General features: G+C 42.5%; 2 protein-coding genes across 3 annotated transcripts; both read right to left on the reverse strand.

Moving 5' to 3' along the window:
* Positions 1 to 3,320: 3,320 nt before the first annotated feature.
* On the reverse strand, positions 3,321 to 19,158 carry rad54b (RAD54 homolog B). Of its 2 annotated transcripts, XM_005472738.3 has the most exons (16): positions 19,042 to 19,158; positions 17,882 to 18,039; positions 17,557 to 17,743; positions 9,996 to 10,208; positions 8,788 to 9,087; positions 8,514 to 8,676; positions 8,178 to 8,403; positions 7,663 to 7,749; positions 7,452 to 7,572; positions 7,206 to 7,345; positions 6,825 to 7,115; positions 6,540 to 6,703; positions 6,171 to 6,432; positions 5,577 to 5,643; positions 5,307 to 5,504; positions 3,321 to 5,214 (listed from the first exon to the last, which is right to left on the reverse strand). In XM_005472738.3, the coding sequence occupies exons 2-16, from the start codon at positions 18,026 to 18,028 to the stop codon at positions 4,994 to 4,996; spliced, it is 2,787 nt and encodes a 928-aa protein (XP_005472795.1). In that variant the 5' UTR covers positions 18,029 to 18,039; positions 19,042 to 19,158; the 3' UTR covers positions 3,321 to 4,993. The 2 variants fall into 2 exon arrangements, with proteins under 2 accessions (XP_005472795.1, XP_025767509.1); XM_025911724.1 differs by lacking the exons at positions 17,557 to 17,743; positions 17,882 to 18,039; positions 19,042 to 19,158 and adding an exon at positions 13,293 to 14,161.
* On the reverse strand, positions 10,627 to 13,299 carry LOC106098655 (fibrinogen silencer-binding protein). Its single transcript, XM_013274853.3, has 2 exons — positions 12,790 to 13,299; positions 10,627 to 12,090 (listed from the first exon to the last, which is right to left on the reverse strand). The coding sequence occupies exons 1-2, from the start codon at positions 13,194 to 13,196 to the stop codon at positions 11,535 to 11,537; spliced, it is 963 nt and encodes a 320-aa protein (XP_013130307.1). The 5' UTR covers positions 13,197 to 13,299; the 3' UTR covers positions 10,627 to 11,534.
* Positions 19,159 to 19,475: the final 317 nt, after the last annotated feature.

Raw genomic sequence — 19,475 nt, forward strand, 5'->3', positions numbered from 1 at the left:
AGCAGACAATTTAAAGAGTGATGCTACACTTGGGGAGAATGTCTCTTGGAGGAAGTGTAGTAATGATAGTTGGTCATGGTTAAAGATGAAATGAAACGTAAATGCTGGTGCAGGCTGAGGAGAAACCAGCTGAGCACTTCTAGAGTAAATATACACATAAAAGACCAGGAAACAGTTTTAGCTTTAATGTTTGCTTTTGGGAATTTACACTGAAGTTGAATTGAGTTTTTGTTGTTGTCTAGGTTTGTCAACTGGTTTTAATCTGACAATATTTTTTTTTTTCCCAGCATTAACCTGTACAAGTCAGGCAGCACGTACTGCATTTACTGATTGTCAATCTGTGATGTTATGTGTAAACGCAGACAACAATTCACATTTACTCACATTTACACCTGCAGTTGAATCACCAATTAACCTTATCTGATTTATGTCTTTGTACTGTGAGGGGAAGACAGAGTACCTGAAGAAACCCACACAGGCCCGGGGAGATCATGCAAACTATACACACAAAAGACCCGCCTTGGATTTGAACCCAGCACCTTCCTGGAGCAATGTTTCCCAAACCTCATGCTACCCACAAAAGTGTTGTGATGTAGACCAAGAATATTGTCTTCAGGTTTGAGAGACAATCAAATCTGTGTGTAAGCTGTTAAGTAGCGAGATAAAGAGAAACCAGACGGAGGAGCACAATCTTAAATATGTGGCCCTCAAGTTTACAGATTTTATAAACCAATTTAACATCTATTATTTAACTGGCTTTTCTGCATATGCAATTGCTGCTAGAATACATTTTAAAATCAAGTTGATTATAGGATTTTAAACTAATATTTTCTATATTTTATGCCCTTTATTTCTAATCCTGTAAAGCTATCCAGAGAATAGTATGGGAACAATAACAAAAGAAGCACCACAGAAAATCAGAGAATAAGTAGGGTGATCAATATTGTCCATTGGATTCCAGCTAACTGGTGGTGAACATTTGTTTCAGAAGGGCAGTCTGCTTTTCACCAATGTAAACTGTTAATTCTTTGCTAGGTAGCAACTACATAAATCTGCTAAAGCTCAAGTGTGTCCACAGAGGAGCCACCAAGCATCGAGTTCACATCCTGAATCCTAAATAAGAAGCACAGATGGCATCTGGTGTCCATGCTGATGCAAAAGCGTCTGAATATTTCTGAAACATTTATCCAGCTTTGATGTCAGAGACACCTTGACTATTAATGAATGAAATATGGGAAATGCAACCTCAGTGGGGGTTACATCAGAGGTTTGCCTATCCAGCTGTGACAGTGTAGTTAGATCTTCCACTCAGGTCCTGGGATCACAAGGACTAAGTGTCTAATCTGTCTCCATCAAAACCACCGTGTCCCTTTTCCCCCTCCAGCGGCGGAAAGTCATTCACCCTTTAAATCGTCGAGCTGGAACTCGGCTTAAATGGGGGATTGGAGGTTCAGCCAGCGGCAGCCAGTAAGAGCTTTACAGAGAGAGAGTGAGAGAGAGAGAGAGAGAGAGAGAGAGAGAGAGAGAGAGAGACAAATTCCACCTCACGCACCCACCAGCACATGGCCTCAAAGACCTGATTAGGATCAATATCCTGTTTGGAAGAGTGACACTCGTCAGTCCGGCACGTGTCCGATAACAATAGCGAGGAGATGCGACGCAAAATGCGATTGCTCTGAAGCAACAAACAGCATCTTACATCAGCAAAGCCAAGCTGCAGCAGGACCCATAGTAAGTTGCTTGGTGACAGTTGCTAAGCCACCACTGGTTTCTGTCTCAGGTCTCTTTTTTTGAATGTCTGAACTCAGGGACTTTCAATTGTGGTGAAGATGCTGTCCTTACTTTACGAGGTCACCAAGTTTTCAGGCAGATTAGCCTGAAATTGTGTTTAATAGTGCCTGAACTAAGTTGGTGAATGTTACACATATCAGTACATCTGGACATAGTGTTTCCCACTGAAAACGCTACGTCCAGATGAACAGAATCAACTTTTGGAGATTTACTTACCTGGATGATTGATGCAAAATTCTGCTGATGCATTACACACATCAGCAGAATTTTGTTTTTGTTTTTTTTAACCTTGGTTCTATTATTCACCTACTAAAAGGACTAAAATTAATCAGAACAGCAGTAGTAATCAGCCTCAAGGTGCTTTATGTTGTAAGGTAAAGACCTTACAATAATACAGAGAAAAAAGAAAACAATCGGATAGATCACAGAAAACAGAAATCCAGTATTTTAACTCAGGAGTGTTGCATTTCATATTTTATTATAAATTACAATTCAAACAGTATAAATACTGTATGTCAGTATCTCTCAGCCTAATTCAGTATATGCAGCTACAATCACGTGGAAAACTGCAGACTTGAGAATTGTCCACATTAAGATCTCTGACAACCTCCACCAGGAGGGTAAGTCGCAGAAAGTCACTGTTCAGGAAGCCTGTTGTTGGAAAGTTCACTGGAAGGGAAAAAGTGCAAAAAGCAGCCTGTGTGATGGTGACCTTGAGAGGATTGTTAAGAAAAGTTGATTCAAGAACTTGGGAGAGCTAAGAGCTGACTGAGGCTTGTGCTGGAGCATGAGGAACCATCATGCACAGATGCGGCTGTCATATTCCTAATATCCAGCCACTCCTGAACCACAGACAGTTTTACCTCACTGTTGCTCAATGATCCAGGGTAAGTAAAGTTTGTATTTTATTTCCAAATCAAGTTTTGGAATAATTGTGGAGAGGGGCAGAATTCCAGGTGTTTGAAGTACAGTGTGATGATTCGGTGGGTCATCTGCTGACGTCTGCAGTGGTTGCTCCTCTGTGTTTTACCAAAGCCAAAGTCAGTGAAGCCTTCAACAAGGAAACTTTAGATTCAGAGAATTCATGCTTCCATCTGCTGACAGTCTTCATGGAGGTGCTGATTTCTTTTTCCAGCACCTTACCACCTGCCCTAAATGCCAAAACTGCCAGTTTGCTGACCTTGTTATTGAACCTGAACCCGTTTGAGAATCTATGATCTCAGAAATACTACTCAGAAGTACAGATGAGCTGTAGACTGCTATCAAAGCAGCCTTGGGCTTCAGTGATGCCTCAGCAGTCCAACAAGCTCATCACTTCCATGTTACACCACAGTGATGCAGTAATTTGTGATAAAGGAGCTCCAACCAAGAAGTAAGCTCATAAATAATTATACTTTTCAGAAGCTGGACATCCCATTTATCCCTTTTTTTGATTGGTCTCAAGAACTATTCAGTTCCCCTGTATGTCCTGTACACGTAGCACACATGTAGAAAAAAAACTTTGAATCTTGAATAATTGGCTGACTCAATTCAATTCAGTTTCATTTATTTAGCACCAAATCACAACAGTCGCCTCAAGGTTCTGACAGTATGCAATATGCCACCTCCTCCTGCTCATCCAGGGGGGACAACAAGATGTTTCCAAGCCAGTCAAGTCAGATCATCTCTCCAGCGACTGTCCCGTGCTGCGAGGGCCTGGTGGCTAGGCCTTAGCCCAAAAAAGTGATGTGGGTTTGGTGCTTAGTAGATCAGATGGCAGTCACAGGTAAAAGTCCCGGCGCGCCGATCCCTCGCGTTCAAAACCGGCTATACTAACATTGAAATATTTCACCTCACGTTTATTGAATATAAAATATGAACGTTTCTGAGGAGCACTAGTATACTAAAACAATAATTTATAATACCACATATCTGTGTACATCTTGGCTCTGTATGTAGAAGCCAATTATCTATAAATTGTATTCCCAACACCAGTCAATTATCGAGTACCTGCACATCACAATTAGCAACCACGCATTTGCTTTTGCAGGCAGGTTCATAGCTCCTGAAAAAAAATCATTTTCCCTTTTTCTTTCATATATTTGCACTTCTCTTTGTGATTTCTACAACCTAAACTGATGAGCTTCCGGAGGGCCTACATTTGATAGCAAAATGACATATTTAATATATTGCACAACATGCAACGTTCATATGAGGCCGAATCCTGGCATAGGAAGTGTTGTGTTTCAATTCCCATTGTGTCCACAGAACAGAACAGCAGGTGTGTGCGTAATCATCCAACTGTCATATGCATACAAAAAAGTTATCATCCCAGAGACCCATTTATTATACAACGAAGTTGCTTAACAATCACGCACAGTGGTGATCCTCGAATAAATGATAACTGCACTGCAAGGAAATGCATTGTATACTGGAGCGCAGTCAATCTGACAGACCGAGACTCAAATCATATGTGAATTCTGGGTGTGCACACACTCACACACACACACACACACACACAGAAACTACATGCTGTAACTCCCACGCGGCAGCTTTGTGTTGAAGAGCATGAACAGACCAGTGTCATCCAAAATAATAGACTGAACAGATCGCAGTATGGCCCACATCGACAGCCCAGCAGATTTGCTCGCTCCACAGTAACGTGTGTGGTCATTGCATAACAAATTCTGACATTAAAGCACGACAGTGGAGGCCAGAGATGCTTTGCTCTTCCCGTTGGGATGGGTAGGGGGGTGGGGGCTCATTCTCACTAAGCAAACTGCTGTAAACAAATTCTTTTGAATGTAAACACATTCTCTCCATTCACTGGGCACCCCACAGAAACATAAATCCTATCAATGACATAATAAATATTCCTTTGGATGGAAATGTCTGTTGAATGGCTGTACCCATGATATAAATCTGTATTTTATATGCGCCTCTTCCGCCAGCAAGAATTTTTCAAACGCTAACAAATGTTGAACATTTCTTAATCATTTATGTTTATTTTGTAGAATTTTACAGTAAATTATTTTGCATAAATAAACAAATGTGAATATTTTAGGGCAAGACAGAATCTCACGAGCACAGCAGTTTTAAAACTACTGGAAACAGCATAACGTGCACCGTTATTCGTACGTTAAATCGAGGCTGACAAAGTCCAGAGGACCTGAAGAGGTTTGTGCAGAAAGCTATGCGAGTGTGCGTCACGAGAGTCGGTTGTTTACTGGGTTGTGTGAGAGATGGTGGTCTGGAAGGCGAAAGTGATGTTGTTTCGTGCGTGATCGAGGTAGGGGTCGGAGAAGGAGTGTGTGTCACCGGAGAAATGTCTCCACTGCATGAGCTCGGACATGCTGAGATGCTTCTGTGCCGCCCCCTTACGGTCACCTTGACGACCGAGCTGGCAGGGCCTCTCGGAAACCGGCTCCTCTTCCTCTGTGACAGCTGAAAATGAAGACCGCAAAGATGTGAGGAGGCATGATTTTCAGTCTTTTCGTGCTCTGGTGTCAGCATGTGTGGCGTGTATGTGAGCCTACCGCTGAGTGTGCCGTCCATGCTGCAGCCACAGTTCAGCAGGTCATGAGTCAGGCAGGGCGTCTCCGTCAGGCTGAAAAGATCTCGCAGATCACTGGTGGAGAAACTTGTGTGCTCTGCCCCTTTCCCCATGTCAACCACGGTTCCAGAGAGTCCCTGTTTGGACACCTGTCGCTGAAATATACGCTCCTCAATGGTGCCTGAGAGGAAGAAAGAAAACTTTAAGACACTGTTGATATGGTAGAATTTTTTTTGTTGTTTGTAATTCTTGCCTGCAGTGAGAAGACGGTAGATGTGCACAGTCTTCTTCTGTCCATCTCTCCACACCCGAGCCATGGCCTGGACAGAGAAAGAGGGGGAAAAAAGCTGCAGTGGAGGATAACACACATGTATTCAGTGCCCTCTGCTGGATTTGCATGTACTCGTACACGAGGGCAGCTTCACACTTATTTGACTCATTTCATCTGCGCTAAGCAACGACCTCCGGGCCTTAAATATTGGGCCAAAGTGTGTCAAAGGAAATCAGTTCTCACAGACTTCCATATTATAAATGCCTCGTTTTTTTAAAGACTTATTTGATCTTTTTCTCCCTGATAACGACACTGATAATTTTTAGTTTCTTTTAAGTGTGTCTCAGTGAAATCCTTCACATGTTTTGGTTTCTGTCATTTCCATCGTGTTCTTTTTTTATTTTCATTGTGGGGTTTTTTCACTTCTGTTGTGTTTTTTAATATTTCTGTGTCATGGTTACCATGTCCATCTTTTACATACAGCTCACGATGGACAACAATAAAACCAAAGGCACTTTTAGACTTCATACAACCCTAACTTTTGAGATTTTCAGACTATTACTGTTTGTATTTTACCTGAATGTCATTGGCAGGGTTCCAGTCGATGTCGTATAGCACCAGGTGGGAAGCGCCAATGAGATTAAGCCCAACCCCACCTGCTTTAGAGCTCAGCAGAAACAGGAAGTTCTGAGAATAGGGACTGTTGAAACTGTCGACCAGTCGCTGCCTCTGGTTCGTGGGGGTATTTCCGTCCAGCCGACAGAAGGTGTAGCCCATGTGTACACACAGGTCTTGGAGCAAGTCTAGCGTCTGAGTGTAGTTTGACACTACGACCACCCTGCAGAAGCACACCTACTATCAAATGTAATGCTTGACACATAAAGTAAAAAAAAATCCAGATGATCCAAACAACCAATAGCATCTTAGCGTCACACAAGAACACACCTGTCTGAAGAGCTCAGCTGTCTAATGGCGGCAAGCAGGTCCGAAAGAACCAGCAGTTTTCCAGAATCAGCTATGGTGAATCCTCCTGAAGAATAGGATTCTGGGAAGAGATCTGCCAGACCCTCATATAATGAACTCTCCACAGAGCCAGCATCTGTCCTCTCCTACCAACAGAACAACCCATGTTCATGGTTATGACTGGGATTCACGATCATATATTTACAGTTTCCACTGTGATCACAGGTTTCTGTCCCCCCAGCCAGCCAGCTCATAAAAGAATATAACCTTAACGGTGATGTGGAGCAGTCCGGGGTGATTACAGAGCTTTTTCAGTGCGGTGATGCAAGCCAGATGTGTGTGGGTTTGAGTGGAGCCCTGAAGGCAGGCCCTGAAGACTCTGTGGCAGAGGAGGTGCTTGTACAGCTCTCGTTGCAGAGAGGACGGCTCGCAGAACAACGTCCAGTCGAGGCGAGGAGGCAGGTAGCGGTTGATGATTTCCTGCGTCCGCCTCAAGATGAACATGCCGGTCAGACGAGAGAGCTCGGCCGCTCGCTCCTCTCCCAAAACTCTCTCCTCCTGTTGGCAGCAACAGATTTAAGATCAGGTTTAACACCAGATAACATTTTTATAACAACTCCACAGGAAAGAGAAAGGAGACGGGATTACCTCTGTGCATGAGGGCTGTCTCGAGCGCAGGATTGGTTCCTCGTATACTTTTCTATAAGCAGTCGATGAGCCCAGAATCCCAGAGTTCACAAACTCAATGATGGCGTAGAACTCCTGCAGGTCGTTTTGAACTGGAGTGCCTTCAAAAGCACAAAAAACAGCCTGTTATAAAACATCTGCAAGCAGTCGTAGCTGCCATTCAGAAACTCCTAAAACTCCCTTCAGAAACTCCCTTTTCGCTTTCACCTGTAAGTATGACTCTGCGATTACACTCGAGGCTGCTGAGGGCTGATGATGTTTTGATGTTGCTATTCTTTAATCTGTGACCCTCATCACAGATTATAAGACCAAAATCAACTTTCTGGACCTGGAAACAGAAGGAAATTATAAGATAAGAGCACAAAGATCAGACAGCTTCTTCGTAAAAAGAACGTTATAAGACATCGGGAGAACATACCTGCTCCAGGCAGCGCAGCAGCATTTCATAGCTTATCACAAGAACGCTGTGCAGTGGGGACAAAACGAACTGCTCTATCCTGTGGTCCTAAACACATTTCAATAAAGAACAAAAATGGAATTACTTAATAAACTCCAGATTAAAGTAGATGATTCATTCAGATACTTGTTCTCATTTTAATTATTTACAAAAAAGATATTAAATCAAGAAAAGCCGGCAATAAAAATGGAGTAACATAATTAACTCATCAAATAAGAGAGAAGAATTATTGCAATAGAATAAAATAGAAAGCTTATAATAAAATGGATGGATTTTTTTTAAACCACAGACATGTACCTAAGAGCATGAAGGTTCCTTCTGAGTTTTAAGCAGTGTGACTTGTTGCTGTATGCACTTTAATACAGAATGGATAACAGGATATATACATATGCACTAAAGCAGTGAGTTCACATTTAAAAAACATGTTGTTTCATGATTAACTGAACCAAGAACTTGTAATTATAAAACAGAATAACCTGATCCACAGTGAAAACGCTGATCCTCTCACGGCCCAGCCACTTGTTGAATTCTGCAGCCCAGTTCTGTACCAGGCTGCCAGGTGTAACCACAAGCACACGCTTAGCAACTGGCCTCCCACCATAAGGTCCCTGCTTCAGCAACGTCCAAGACAGCGCCACGCTCTGGAGAGTCTTTCCCAGACCCATTTCATCAGCCAGGATCGCACCGTAGCAACCTGCAGCTCTGAAGCCCAGAGACGTAAGCACAACATTTTTTTTTAAGTGTGAGGCTACAACAGATTGATTAAGAGGTTTTTTGCACAGCATTTGATGATAGCCAAACAGCACTGTCACCTCATGCCCATGACACACTCGTAGAGGAAGAGCAGGCCATCCCTCTGGTGCGGTCGCAGGTGTGTGGTCAGGTGTGGGTCAAGCACAACATCGACCACAGGAAGCCCTGACTTGTTATTTAACCACTGGTGGTTGGCGGAAGGGCGAGGCATCACCAGTGCACCTAAAACGATATGAAATAATATTATTAAAATACAACAGAAATATATATTTTTTGCCAATTTATGTAGGTAATAAATTAGTGCATCATCAAACTCCAACTTTATCTACACACCTGGAGCGAGGGGGTCATGGCGAGGTCTGCGGGTTTGTTCCTCCTCTGGTTTTGTTTCTCTGTGGCCCGCTCCACCCACCATTGTTGGAGGGCAAAAGGGTTTGAATGCCAAGCGGCAGGAGGGTGGTGGAGCAGACTTTGTGTTTAACTCCGCTCGCTCTGTTTGGACCTCCTGGAAACAGCGCCCCTTGGCAAAGTCCTCAGCAGAAATGACCCCCATCACCTCCACCTCTTTCCCACCAATCGTGAGAGTCTCTCCCTCAGAGAGCGAGGCCAGCTCCGACACCTTGTAGCCACTACCTACAGTTCACATATGCACACTTGTCAGGATCACATGTACTAGGAGAAATCAACAAGTACTGATCTACTTAACTTTAGCATATTTTAATGTTTAATGCAGTAAGCTTCAGTTAAGTGTGAAAAGTATGCTTAAAGAATTTTATTTAAGATTTGAGTATTTAATTATTTTCCAGTGTTTCATGATTCAAAAACGCGCCTTGGGGCTGACTATGCACAACTAAGGCAGAGAGTGTTTAATACCTTACTTTACAGAAGCCTGGGTATTTTCCTGTTATTTTTATATTTAATCTTGAGTAAATTAAATGTCAGGTAAATATTTTCAATCACAGTACTGATGACTTTGCTTTCATTGAGTCTTAAGTCAGTCTTAATTTTTTTATATTTTGCTAGGAAAATGTGAAATAAATCAGTTCAGCGATTTACTGAGATGTGTAAACAGAGTTTTTTGGTGCAAAAATCACATTTTATGCCTTTCAAACTGTGTCACCTTTAATATTTTTGTTAGATTAGACTAAAGAAATGTAAAGAAATTATGTACTTTTCTGACAGGCAGCTAATGATAAAGTACCTAAAATTGCTTCTTTGCCAAGTTGTTTGTTATGTGTAGACACAACACTGGCTTATCCGTCAAATTAGGTGCCTTTTTATTGCTTGAATGATTCATAGATCTGCATCAACACTGAAAGTGAGTGAAAAAGTAGCTGATGTTCAAAGAAAAACTTTGAAAATCCTTGAGAAATCCTGGAAACTACACGTCTGGCTCTTTGGAAGCCAAATATAAAGAAATGCAGGCTATCTTCAGGATTTTTGTATATAGTCCTATATTAAAATTGGGCAGTTGTCATTTTAAATACATGCAACAGCTACACAGGTGACCAATTAAAATTTGATGTTGATGTCCGTCTCACCCTTTCCGATATCCTTCCCCTCCATATCTTTAAGAGTGACTGTGCGCCCTCTTGTCACCAGCACTGCGTCTCCCTCCCAGCGTTTATGTTTCTTCTTGCTGGCCTTACACCACACCACACTAAAGTAACGCGCCCCGTCCTGACTGCAGCCAGAGTCTGAGCCTGTAGGAGGCTGAGGGGTTTGGGGAGACCCAGGAGGGCCATCATTCACTCCTGTAACACAAAGACATAAAACGAAGTCAGATCCACCAGATGTACACAGGAAATTGACCAGCAGAGGTCACTGGCGCATCAAGCTATTCAGCATAAAGGCTTCTACACGCCATTGTTGGCTCCACCTATCATGGGAACAAAATACAACATGTACAAGGCTCAAACAGTTAGCACCGTGAAACAATGCAAATGTCAGCAGATGCGGTCACCTTATGATCTTTCATCAGCCTCTAGAAGACGGATTAAAGACTTCCTATAAAAGTGGAACACGTGACTTCGAAATAAACAGAGGACCAGAGGAAAATGGATCTTCTTTTTAATAGAAACACGTGAATGCATAGACAAACAGTAAGAGAAATGGACGACACTTGTATAACAACAGTACAATACAATCAATGTTGAACTCACAATAAATAGCAGTAACACCAAAAACCATCAGGGCCCCTCCCTTCTTTTGTTCGCGCAACTGGCCAACAGTTCAGCAACCAGCGAGAATTACTCACTCGAACGTTTTTGTTATCACAATAACAGATTAAGGCCTTCAAAAGTTTACCTTGTGCTTTAGTCCTGGTATCTCTAGAATTTGCTACTGGAGTGCTCTCTTGTGGCGACATGAATGGTTTTTGTAGGAAGTCTACAGAATGAATAAAAGCGGCTACAAAAACTGTTTTGATAACCAAAACCTCTAGTGGAAAGTGGATTTCTACAGATGCCAGAATGGGTGGAAATGTTCTTTACACAGAGATAACAACACGTCGCTCCCACTGACATCAAGTGCTTTAACTCTTACATTCATATTTTTCCAACAATCTTAGACAATAAAGATCATTAATGCCTTATGCCTGGCACTCCTGTAATTAGAGACTAGTGGTAGGTGTAGGCAGGAAGAGCACCACTGAGGTACATTATCAGTCAATACTACAAATATTCCCTTCCAAAATTTGGACTTTTATACATATTGGCCTGTCACAGTGTTACCGATGTCAGCTTTGTTTTATTACATAGATGTTCGTCTCCACTTTTGGTACTCATGGACACGATGATGCATTTTTAACACAGACAAGCACAAACAAAGACGGATGGCAGCAGACCTTATTATCCTAATTATCCTGCAGGACGTAAACAGGTTATCTGTGTGTGTACGAGGCACTATGTTTCCAAAAGAAAGTCAAGTCCTGAAACTGACCTCACACAACCAAAATAAAACAAAATAGGTGACTGCTCCAAAGCGCTCTTTTCTTTCTTTCCTTTTTTTTTTTTAAAAACTGTACTACTCAGAGCCCCTCCCTTTCTCACAGTGACCACAGAAGTGCATGTCGATACTTGTTATAGAGAAACGGGCAGTCCGTGTCTCAGTCGGGCTGCCTTCAGTTTCTCCACTTTGATCTTGGCTCGCAGCAGTTCCTCCTCCAGTTCCTGCTTCCTCTTCAGCCCCTCTCTCTTCTCCTCCAGGTACAGGGCCACCTTCCTGTGATTGGCCAGCACCAGCTCGTGCTCCTCTTTGGCCAGGTGCAGAGGCCGAAACCTGTCCGGCTCGTGGTGAGGGTAGATGTCGTTGGGGTAGAGCTCATGGCGTAAGGGCAGCGGCGAGGTGGAAAGAGGGATGTTGACAGAAGAAGGAGCCGGCGATAACGACGCTTCATAATCATGGATGCTGCCCAAGTCCTGCTCTCCCTCTCGCTCCTGGCCCCCTTCCAGCCGTGGTCCTGTGTGCGATGGGAGGATGGGAAGGTCTGGCGGTGGTTTTACATCCTCTTCAGCGTCCAGCTGGACCACCTCATGGGGGATACTTGGGACAGATGCGGAGTAATCCTGAAGTCCAGCCAGAGAGGAGCTGCTGCCAGGATGTTCGATGGGAGAGTTGTGCTTGCTGTATATTAATCTACAAATGGGAGAAACAAGATAAAATAAATAAATAAATATGTGAGCCTGGAGTGCTTAAGCAGCATTTACTGGGTGTCTACATCTTGTTTATATGAAGTGTGTTGAAACCTCTGCAGGTGGGTAAATCAATCAAAGGATTAGGTGAATGATCAGAGAACATTAAAGGGAGTGAAAGGAAATTAAAGGATTTGGCAACAAGTCTTGGTGGTTACAACCTCACACATGTGAAGCGTTTTTGATCCCACTCTTATTCCATCACTAGGATTCTGATTTCTAACTGTGATGACTGCCTTTTAAACTGAATTATTTAGTGTATTTTTCTCCTCTGCGTACTCTCTTAATCCAGCATGAGGATATTCAGCACCGTCTTACTTTTTGTAGCGCTGAGAACACGAGCTAAATAATTATTTTGGAGCCAAGTTTCTGATAGAATTATCAATGTGAAAACCAGACTTGTGTATTTTCCAAATGTACTGATGAGCAGCCAGTAAATGATGGCAGGTCATGCAGTATGTCCTCCTGAGCCTGACAGAGTGCAGTGAGTAATATGATTGGGTTTGGGAGCATGAACGGCAGCCCCTCCTCTCTCTCTGTATGTCCAAAACTCTCATGTGACTTGTGTTATCCTATCCTTTATCTTTGTGTGTGTGTGTGTGCTTGTGTGTGTGCGTATGTGTTCTCATAAGTGCAACCGTACCTGCGCAGCGCCTGGTCCTTTTCGTGGATGGGCACGTGGTGAAACAGGTGAGGGATCATCTCCATAATTCTCCTGGTTGGCTCGGAGATGCTTGCTCTGTACTCTGGCTGGGCGTGTCTCCTCTGCATCACTTCCTGCTTGGCTGACTCCTTCAGTCTCTTGTAGAGGGTCCGGAGGCCCTGAGCTGTGCGATGGGGTCTGTCTCCTCCCAGGGCATTGTACTGTTCAGCAACAGTGTCCCAGCACTTGTTCTTGTCCACGATGACCGCGTGCTTGTTGGTGTGCTCCTCCAGGATTCGGATGTGAGGCCGGACCAACTTCAACAGGTCCAGCTTCTCAGAGAGGGTGAAGTTGGAGGAGCGGGCTTTACCCACCATACTGGACAAAAACACAGAGCTGGATGCCATCTTCTAGCATACTGGGCTCACGCAGACCAAGTCTGGCCTATGGCTGTCACCCTTTAGTAACCACACTCAGTGGTGTGGGCTCCTCACTCTTCCCACCTGTCTTTTTTTCAGTCCCCGCCGCTCTCTTCTCCTGGTCCACGGTGACACACCAACACTGGTCTAACTCAGATACATGTCACATTTCCCCCCTTTGTCTTCTTCCTCTCCAAATCAAACATAGGCTATGTCTAACAAGTGCATGGATTCTCACACTACTCCTGGACTCCCTCTCAGCTACGTTGCACAACAAAAACAGGCTGTGCTGCACACAATAAGAATCAGGCTTAACTAGGCCAGCCTCGTTTAGGCCCCCGCCTACCGCGGAGGGCTTTGGATGAATTCCTCCCAGCTTAGGCTGACGTAGCTAAGCCGCTTAAGCCCAGCCCGACCTACTTACAGCTCGGTCTCTCTAAACCCCAAACCGAGCACAGCACAGAGCACAGCAGAGACACACCGGCTCTACAGTGTGACAAAGGGAATGCTGCAGAGGGACACTGCCCTCCGCACATGTGCCACAACAGTTTGCAAACAGCACACTGTAAGGTGTTAAAGTGTCACATGTCTAACGTCCTGAAGTGAGTGATGCTTTGAATCAGCGCCGGCTTAACTAACTGAACCGGGGGGGAGGGGTTTGTGAGCGCGCTGCGCATGTCCGTGGAACCCGCGCTTCTGGCCGTGCTTCAGCGTAGATTGAATGCAGACGGGGAACGCCAGCTCCGCAGCGCACGCGGCGACTCCGTCGATTAAATACGTGTGTGGGGCGCGTGCGAAAACACAGTCAGAAAAGCGTGCCCGCGCCGCGCGTTCTCAGGAAGGAAAACGGAGGCACTGGCTGCTCCGACAGGAGGAAGGGGAGGAGAAGGAGACGCTGATCCCGAGCACAGTCCGAATCTGGCCGCTAATTTGCATAATGCTGGACCTGCTGTCACTCAGCCTTCGCCCGCCCGGTTTAACATCTATCCTGTGTGTGCGCGTGTGTGTGTGTGTTATTATTAGACAGAGCGGAATGCTATTTATATAAACGTTATATCTCACTATAGTGTCTGCTTGCAGCCTCTGCACGGGGTTTGGTCGAGTTAGACTTTCCAATATAACAGTGAATTTAAACAGCAGTGGTTGGTACGTGTGGGGCATATTATGAGGAATAATCGCTACTGTGGTGGTGATGATGATGATGTCCATGTAATTTATAACACAGTGTTATAAATTACATGGACAGGCCAGTAGCTGTAAATTCTCTTTTGGGCCAGCCGTACCTCATTTTACACAGCAAACATGAAAAAGCTTCACATCCTGAATGATCCATTTAGGACCGACAACCTCAAGCCAAATATTTGTGATTAGTAACGTCATCGTCATAATTTTTTTGTCAGAAGGGTCATTAAATGCTACATTTTTAAAAAGTTGGAAAGTTATTTTATGGGTCAGGGTTTAGAAACATGATATATTATCTTGTATATTATTATAATTATATTGTTTGTAGAAATCCTGGAGGAATTTCCGGTTTGTGTTCTAGTCACTGCACATTTTTGTGTTGTTTATTTACTATTTATTATTTCTTCTTATGTACTGATATGGACTGTGGGTGGCTGTGAATGCAAAGTGGATGGTGTGGCTCAAGATACAGCAGAGCTTTGTGTTCAAGGTGACAGTGTTTGTATCATCTCTGTCTTTCTTTTAAAAAGGCAACAGAATCAGTATTATTCTGTATGTACACATTAATATACATGATGCTTTTTGCCCGAGGCAAAAAAATTGCAGTAGTGTGTCAACATCTGTCCCCCTTCCTCATCTTTTGCATATTTGTCACATTTACATGTTTCAGATCATCAAACAAATTTAAATATTAGACAAAAATAACCTGAGTAAATTCAAAAAGTAGTTTTTAAATTATAATGTATTAAGGGGGAAAAGTTATCCGAGTCTACATGAAAAATTAACTGCCACCCTTGTAAAATCATAAATTAATTGAATAACCACAATTTTTAGAAAGTTGAGTTCAGTTTCTCTGTCTACACCCGGGTCTGATTACTGCCAGACCTGCTGAGTTACTAAAACCTGTCTGACAAAGTGAAGTAGGTTCAAAGATAAAGCAACACATCATGCTACGATCTAAAGAAACAGCTAAGAAACAAAGTCACTGACTGTCACAGCTGTCAGTCAGGCTTTGGCTTTGGGACTCCAGTGAACCACGCTGACGGCCACAAATGAAGAAAACTGAACAGCGGTGAACCTTCCCAGGAGTGACTGGTCTACCAAAATTACTCCAAGAGTGCATTGACGAGTCATCCAGCAGGTCACAAAAGAACCCAGAACAGCATCTAAAGAATTGCAGGCCTCACTCACCTCAGTTAAGGTCAGAGTTTATGATTCAACAATAAGAAAGAGAAGGCATCCATAGGAGAGTTCAAGGAGAAAAGTACTGCTGACCAGAGAGATCACAAAGGCTCGTCTCACATTTGCCAAAGAAAAACATCTTGATGATCCTCGAGACTTTTGGGAAAATATTCTGTGGACTGACAACACAAAAGTTGAGCCTTCTGGAAGGTTTGAATCCCGTTACATCTGACGTAACACAGCATTTCATAAAAAGAGCATCGTACGAACAGTCAAAAGTGGTAGTACAGTACTCTGATGGTCTGCGGCTACATGGACGACTTGCTGCAATTGAACCATGAATTCTGCTCTCTATCAGAAAATCCTGAAGGAGAATGTCCGGCCATCCTTTTGAGCCCTGAAGCTTAAGCTCAGGTTCTGCAGCAGGAAATTGATCCAAAACACACCAGCTCAAAATGGCTCAAAAAAGAAAGAAAAAAAAAGAAGAAAAAGAAGAAGACGGTTTTGGAGTGTCCTAGTCAAAGTCTGGATTTAAATGTGTTTGAGAGGCTTCGACATGACCTTAAACAGGCCACTCATGCTGGAAAACCCTCCAATGTGGCTGAACTAAAGTAATTCTGCAAAGAAGAGTGGGCCAAAATTCCTCCGTAGTGATGTTAAAGACTCATTGCTACTTATCGCAAACACTTGATCGCAGTTCTTGCTGCCAAGGATGGCACAAGCAGTTATTAAGTTCAAGGGCAATTACTTTTTTCACACAGGATCAGGTAGGTTTAGACAGCTTTTTCCCCTTAATGAATAAAATCATCATAAAAAAAACCCCCACTTCATTTTGTATTTACTTGGGTTGTGTTTTTCTAATGTTAAAATGTATTTGATGATGTCAAACATGTAAGTGTGACAAATATGCAAAAAAAATGATTAGCAATAAAGCAAAATGAAACCTTGCATAGATTTATTGCTGTAGACGCCTTGAGGCTAACCCAAATTCTTTCTACATAAAAACGATTGAAAACCATAATTAACCACATTTTAGAATATATGTCATAAATAAAGTAAAATGATCAAAAACAAGAATAGTCCCATTAAAAAGTATTAATGTATAAAATATAACGGAGCCCACAGCTTGGTCACTTGAGAGCTAATGAAACAGAAACGGCTATTTCAGTAGAACCTTCATGACTAAACTACCTAGACCTAATGAGGCATCAGGTATGCTGCATGCTGAGGCTTGCACTGTCTTTGTCATTGTAACACACAGGGTTAATTGGTTTAGCTTTTAATCTCACCTGCATTTAATTAAAAACTAATTGGAAGTCTTGTTTTGATTTAGGAGCTATCCAGCTTAAATAACAGCTTGTAATGGAACCATGATTTTGTTTTCTGGTGGAAATCTTGAAGCGTTTCTCATTTTCAAACATTGCATCTCCTCATCTCCTTAAGGAGAGGGGAATGCTTGCTGGATTAACTTTGAACAAAGACACACAGGTGTACTCTTCACAGAAGTCTTTTCAGTCAAGAAAAATGGTGCAAGGCACAGCTGGAATATTTAAATCATGGTACAGGAAGAATTCTATCTGAAACTCTACCTCTAAGTTGTAGCAATAACTCAGTGATCACACCATCAACCCTTCACTATTTGTGGGTGTGATTTAAAAAAATAACTACGTTTAATTAAAAGAAATATAAAAGTCATCATGAGCAATGTTATGTCCATCTGATTCATCAGACTCCTTTCCCTCCTGGCCTTCCACTCTTTGTTATGGTCTTTTTTTTCCCTCTCTCTCTCTCAAACGTATTTGTCCCCATATTTGTCTTTGCACATTCCCTGATATACATTGCTGAAACTATGAGAATCTCCCTCCAGGAATCAACTGACATTTGTGAGTTTTTATATTGCTGCTATGATTATTAAATTGGACATAAGAAGTGAGAAGATGGGGCAAGAAAAAGACAAGGCTTTACATGGCTGTTTGTTTTTTACCTGCTGGTTTATAGTCTTCGGCAGAGGCTCCTAATCCAGGGTTCTGATGCTTTGTCTCAGCCTCATTTTCCTTACTCTCAGTTGCACTGAGAACACGAGCCAGAACCTTTGACAAGGCTGGGGCAGCTTCGGGCTGGACGTTAAACTCTGTTTTACTTGCACCTGGTGTTGCAAGGCTTCTCTGGACCTGCGAAATGAGGTAAGGACAAAAGAGAATTCCTAATATAAGGGAGTGTGATAAAAAAATAATGGAAAATAATCAAATTAGGATGACAAATACTGAGGGTTTAAGACTGTAGGAAAAATGTTGAGAAAAAAAACTTACTTTATCCAGTGCATTGCCTAAACCAAGTTTGGGGGTCAGAGGCTTGGATTCAGCCACAGAAAGTGAAGTACATGCACCAGGTGGCACAAATCGAGGCTTTTTCACTGCATTACCCAAGAGCTTGCTGGGAGCTCCAGAGCGCCGCATCTTTCTTTTTCCTAAAGACAAAAAGCAACCGATACAAGCAGATTAATAACTGCCATTATATTATTTTTCTTAGCACATTATTGCACCGGTTTAATCAGTGACTCAGAAAACAGCACATTCTGAAATCAAAATTTTCAACCCTCTTGAGATATGATTCAGTATCGTGAAATGTATTTTTTGCACTGTGGGTTTCATTCTCCTGTAAGTCAGTGTTTCATCCGGTAATAAAACACTAATATAAAGCTAGAAGATGGGTAGCTTCCTCCTGACTGCTTTTCTCTTCTTTTGTGTATATTTCTGATCAGTGATCAGTTTTACCTCCTCACAAACTATAAGGGGAATTTATGCACACTAATATAGTAAATTTCATGCATTACGTTTTATGCAAATACAGTAACATTTGGTTGACACAAAATCCCAACAAACACCTGGACTTGCCTTGAGGCGTTACTGCATGATTACCGCTTATTACAAACGGTTTAATATCAGGGGAAAAAAAGAAAAAAGAAAAAAAAACACCTTCCTCAAAGGTACTCACTTTAATAACTTCGTAGGAGGCATGTAGCAAAAACTATCTCGTTAGCTCAAAACAAATCCAACTCCAACACTTTTCCTTTTAATGTCACAGTCCTTTAGCATTATTTAAACACATCTAGCTAATGATTTGTCTCTATTAATAGCAAAAAAATGAAAACTTGGATTATTTGCATATGTAAATTCTGCACTGGGTAAACTGTGCATATCGAGACGAACATAACTCACTCAATCCTTTTTTTATCATACATAAATCCTTCGGGTCACTATCCCTCTGATGGCTTTCTAGCTTTTTCGCGTCCTCAATTCCTGCTTATACTGGAATAATCGGCATATCACGATAATTTCTCGATAGCAACATGAACCTGTTACACAGCCAGCTAGCTAACACTAGCATAAAGATGATAATAACGCGGTTGGAAGTCTAATTTAGGCTTCATTATCAAGTCAGATAATGTGTGACAACGTATTGTACATACCCCGACGAGCTAAAAGTTAGATGAAAACACCTGACATTGCAGCCTTTAACTCAATTGCAACAGAACTCGTCTTGTCTTTCCTCTTCAGTGACTCTAGCATCGGTTCAGTTTCTCCCGCTGAACAGCTTGAAGAATCTGATTGGGCGAACCAATACAAATGGGCGTGGTTAAAACGAAAGGGTACGTTTGGTTCTTCTGTCCCTACAGTTTGGCCGTCACATTCAATGGAGTCTATATCCCGCTTGAATTTCAGCAACCGGTCGATCGATAACTTGTGAATCGAGCTCACCTACTACTCACTTCACCCCTTCATTAAATCACAGTGAAAGCGTGAAAGGAGGAATATTTGGGAAATATAAATATTGGTATAACCGTTTAAGTAAGCTGCTGTTCGTAATATTTTATTTCACTAGCACAGCCACCACAGTAAACTC

This window comes from Oreochromis niloticus, linkage group LG11, assembly GCF_001858045.2.
Source record: "Oreochromis niloticus isolate F11D_XX linkage group LG11, O_niloticus_UMD_NMBU, whole genome shotgun sequence".
In the NCBI taxonomy this organism is placed as follows: Eukaryota; Metazoa; Chordata; class Actinopteri; order Cichliformes; family Cichlidae; genus Oreochromis; species Oreochromis niloticus.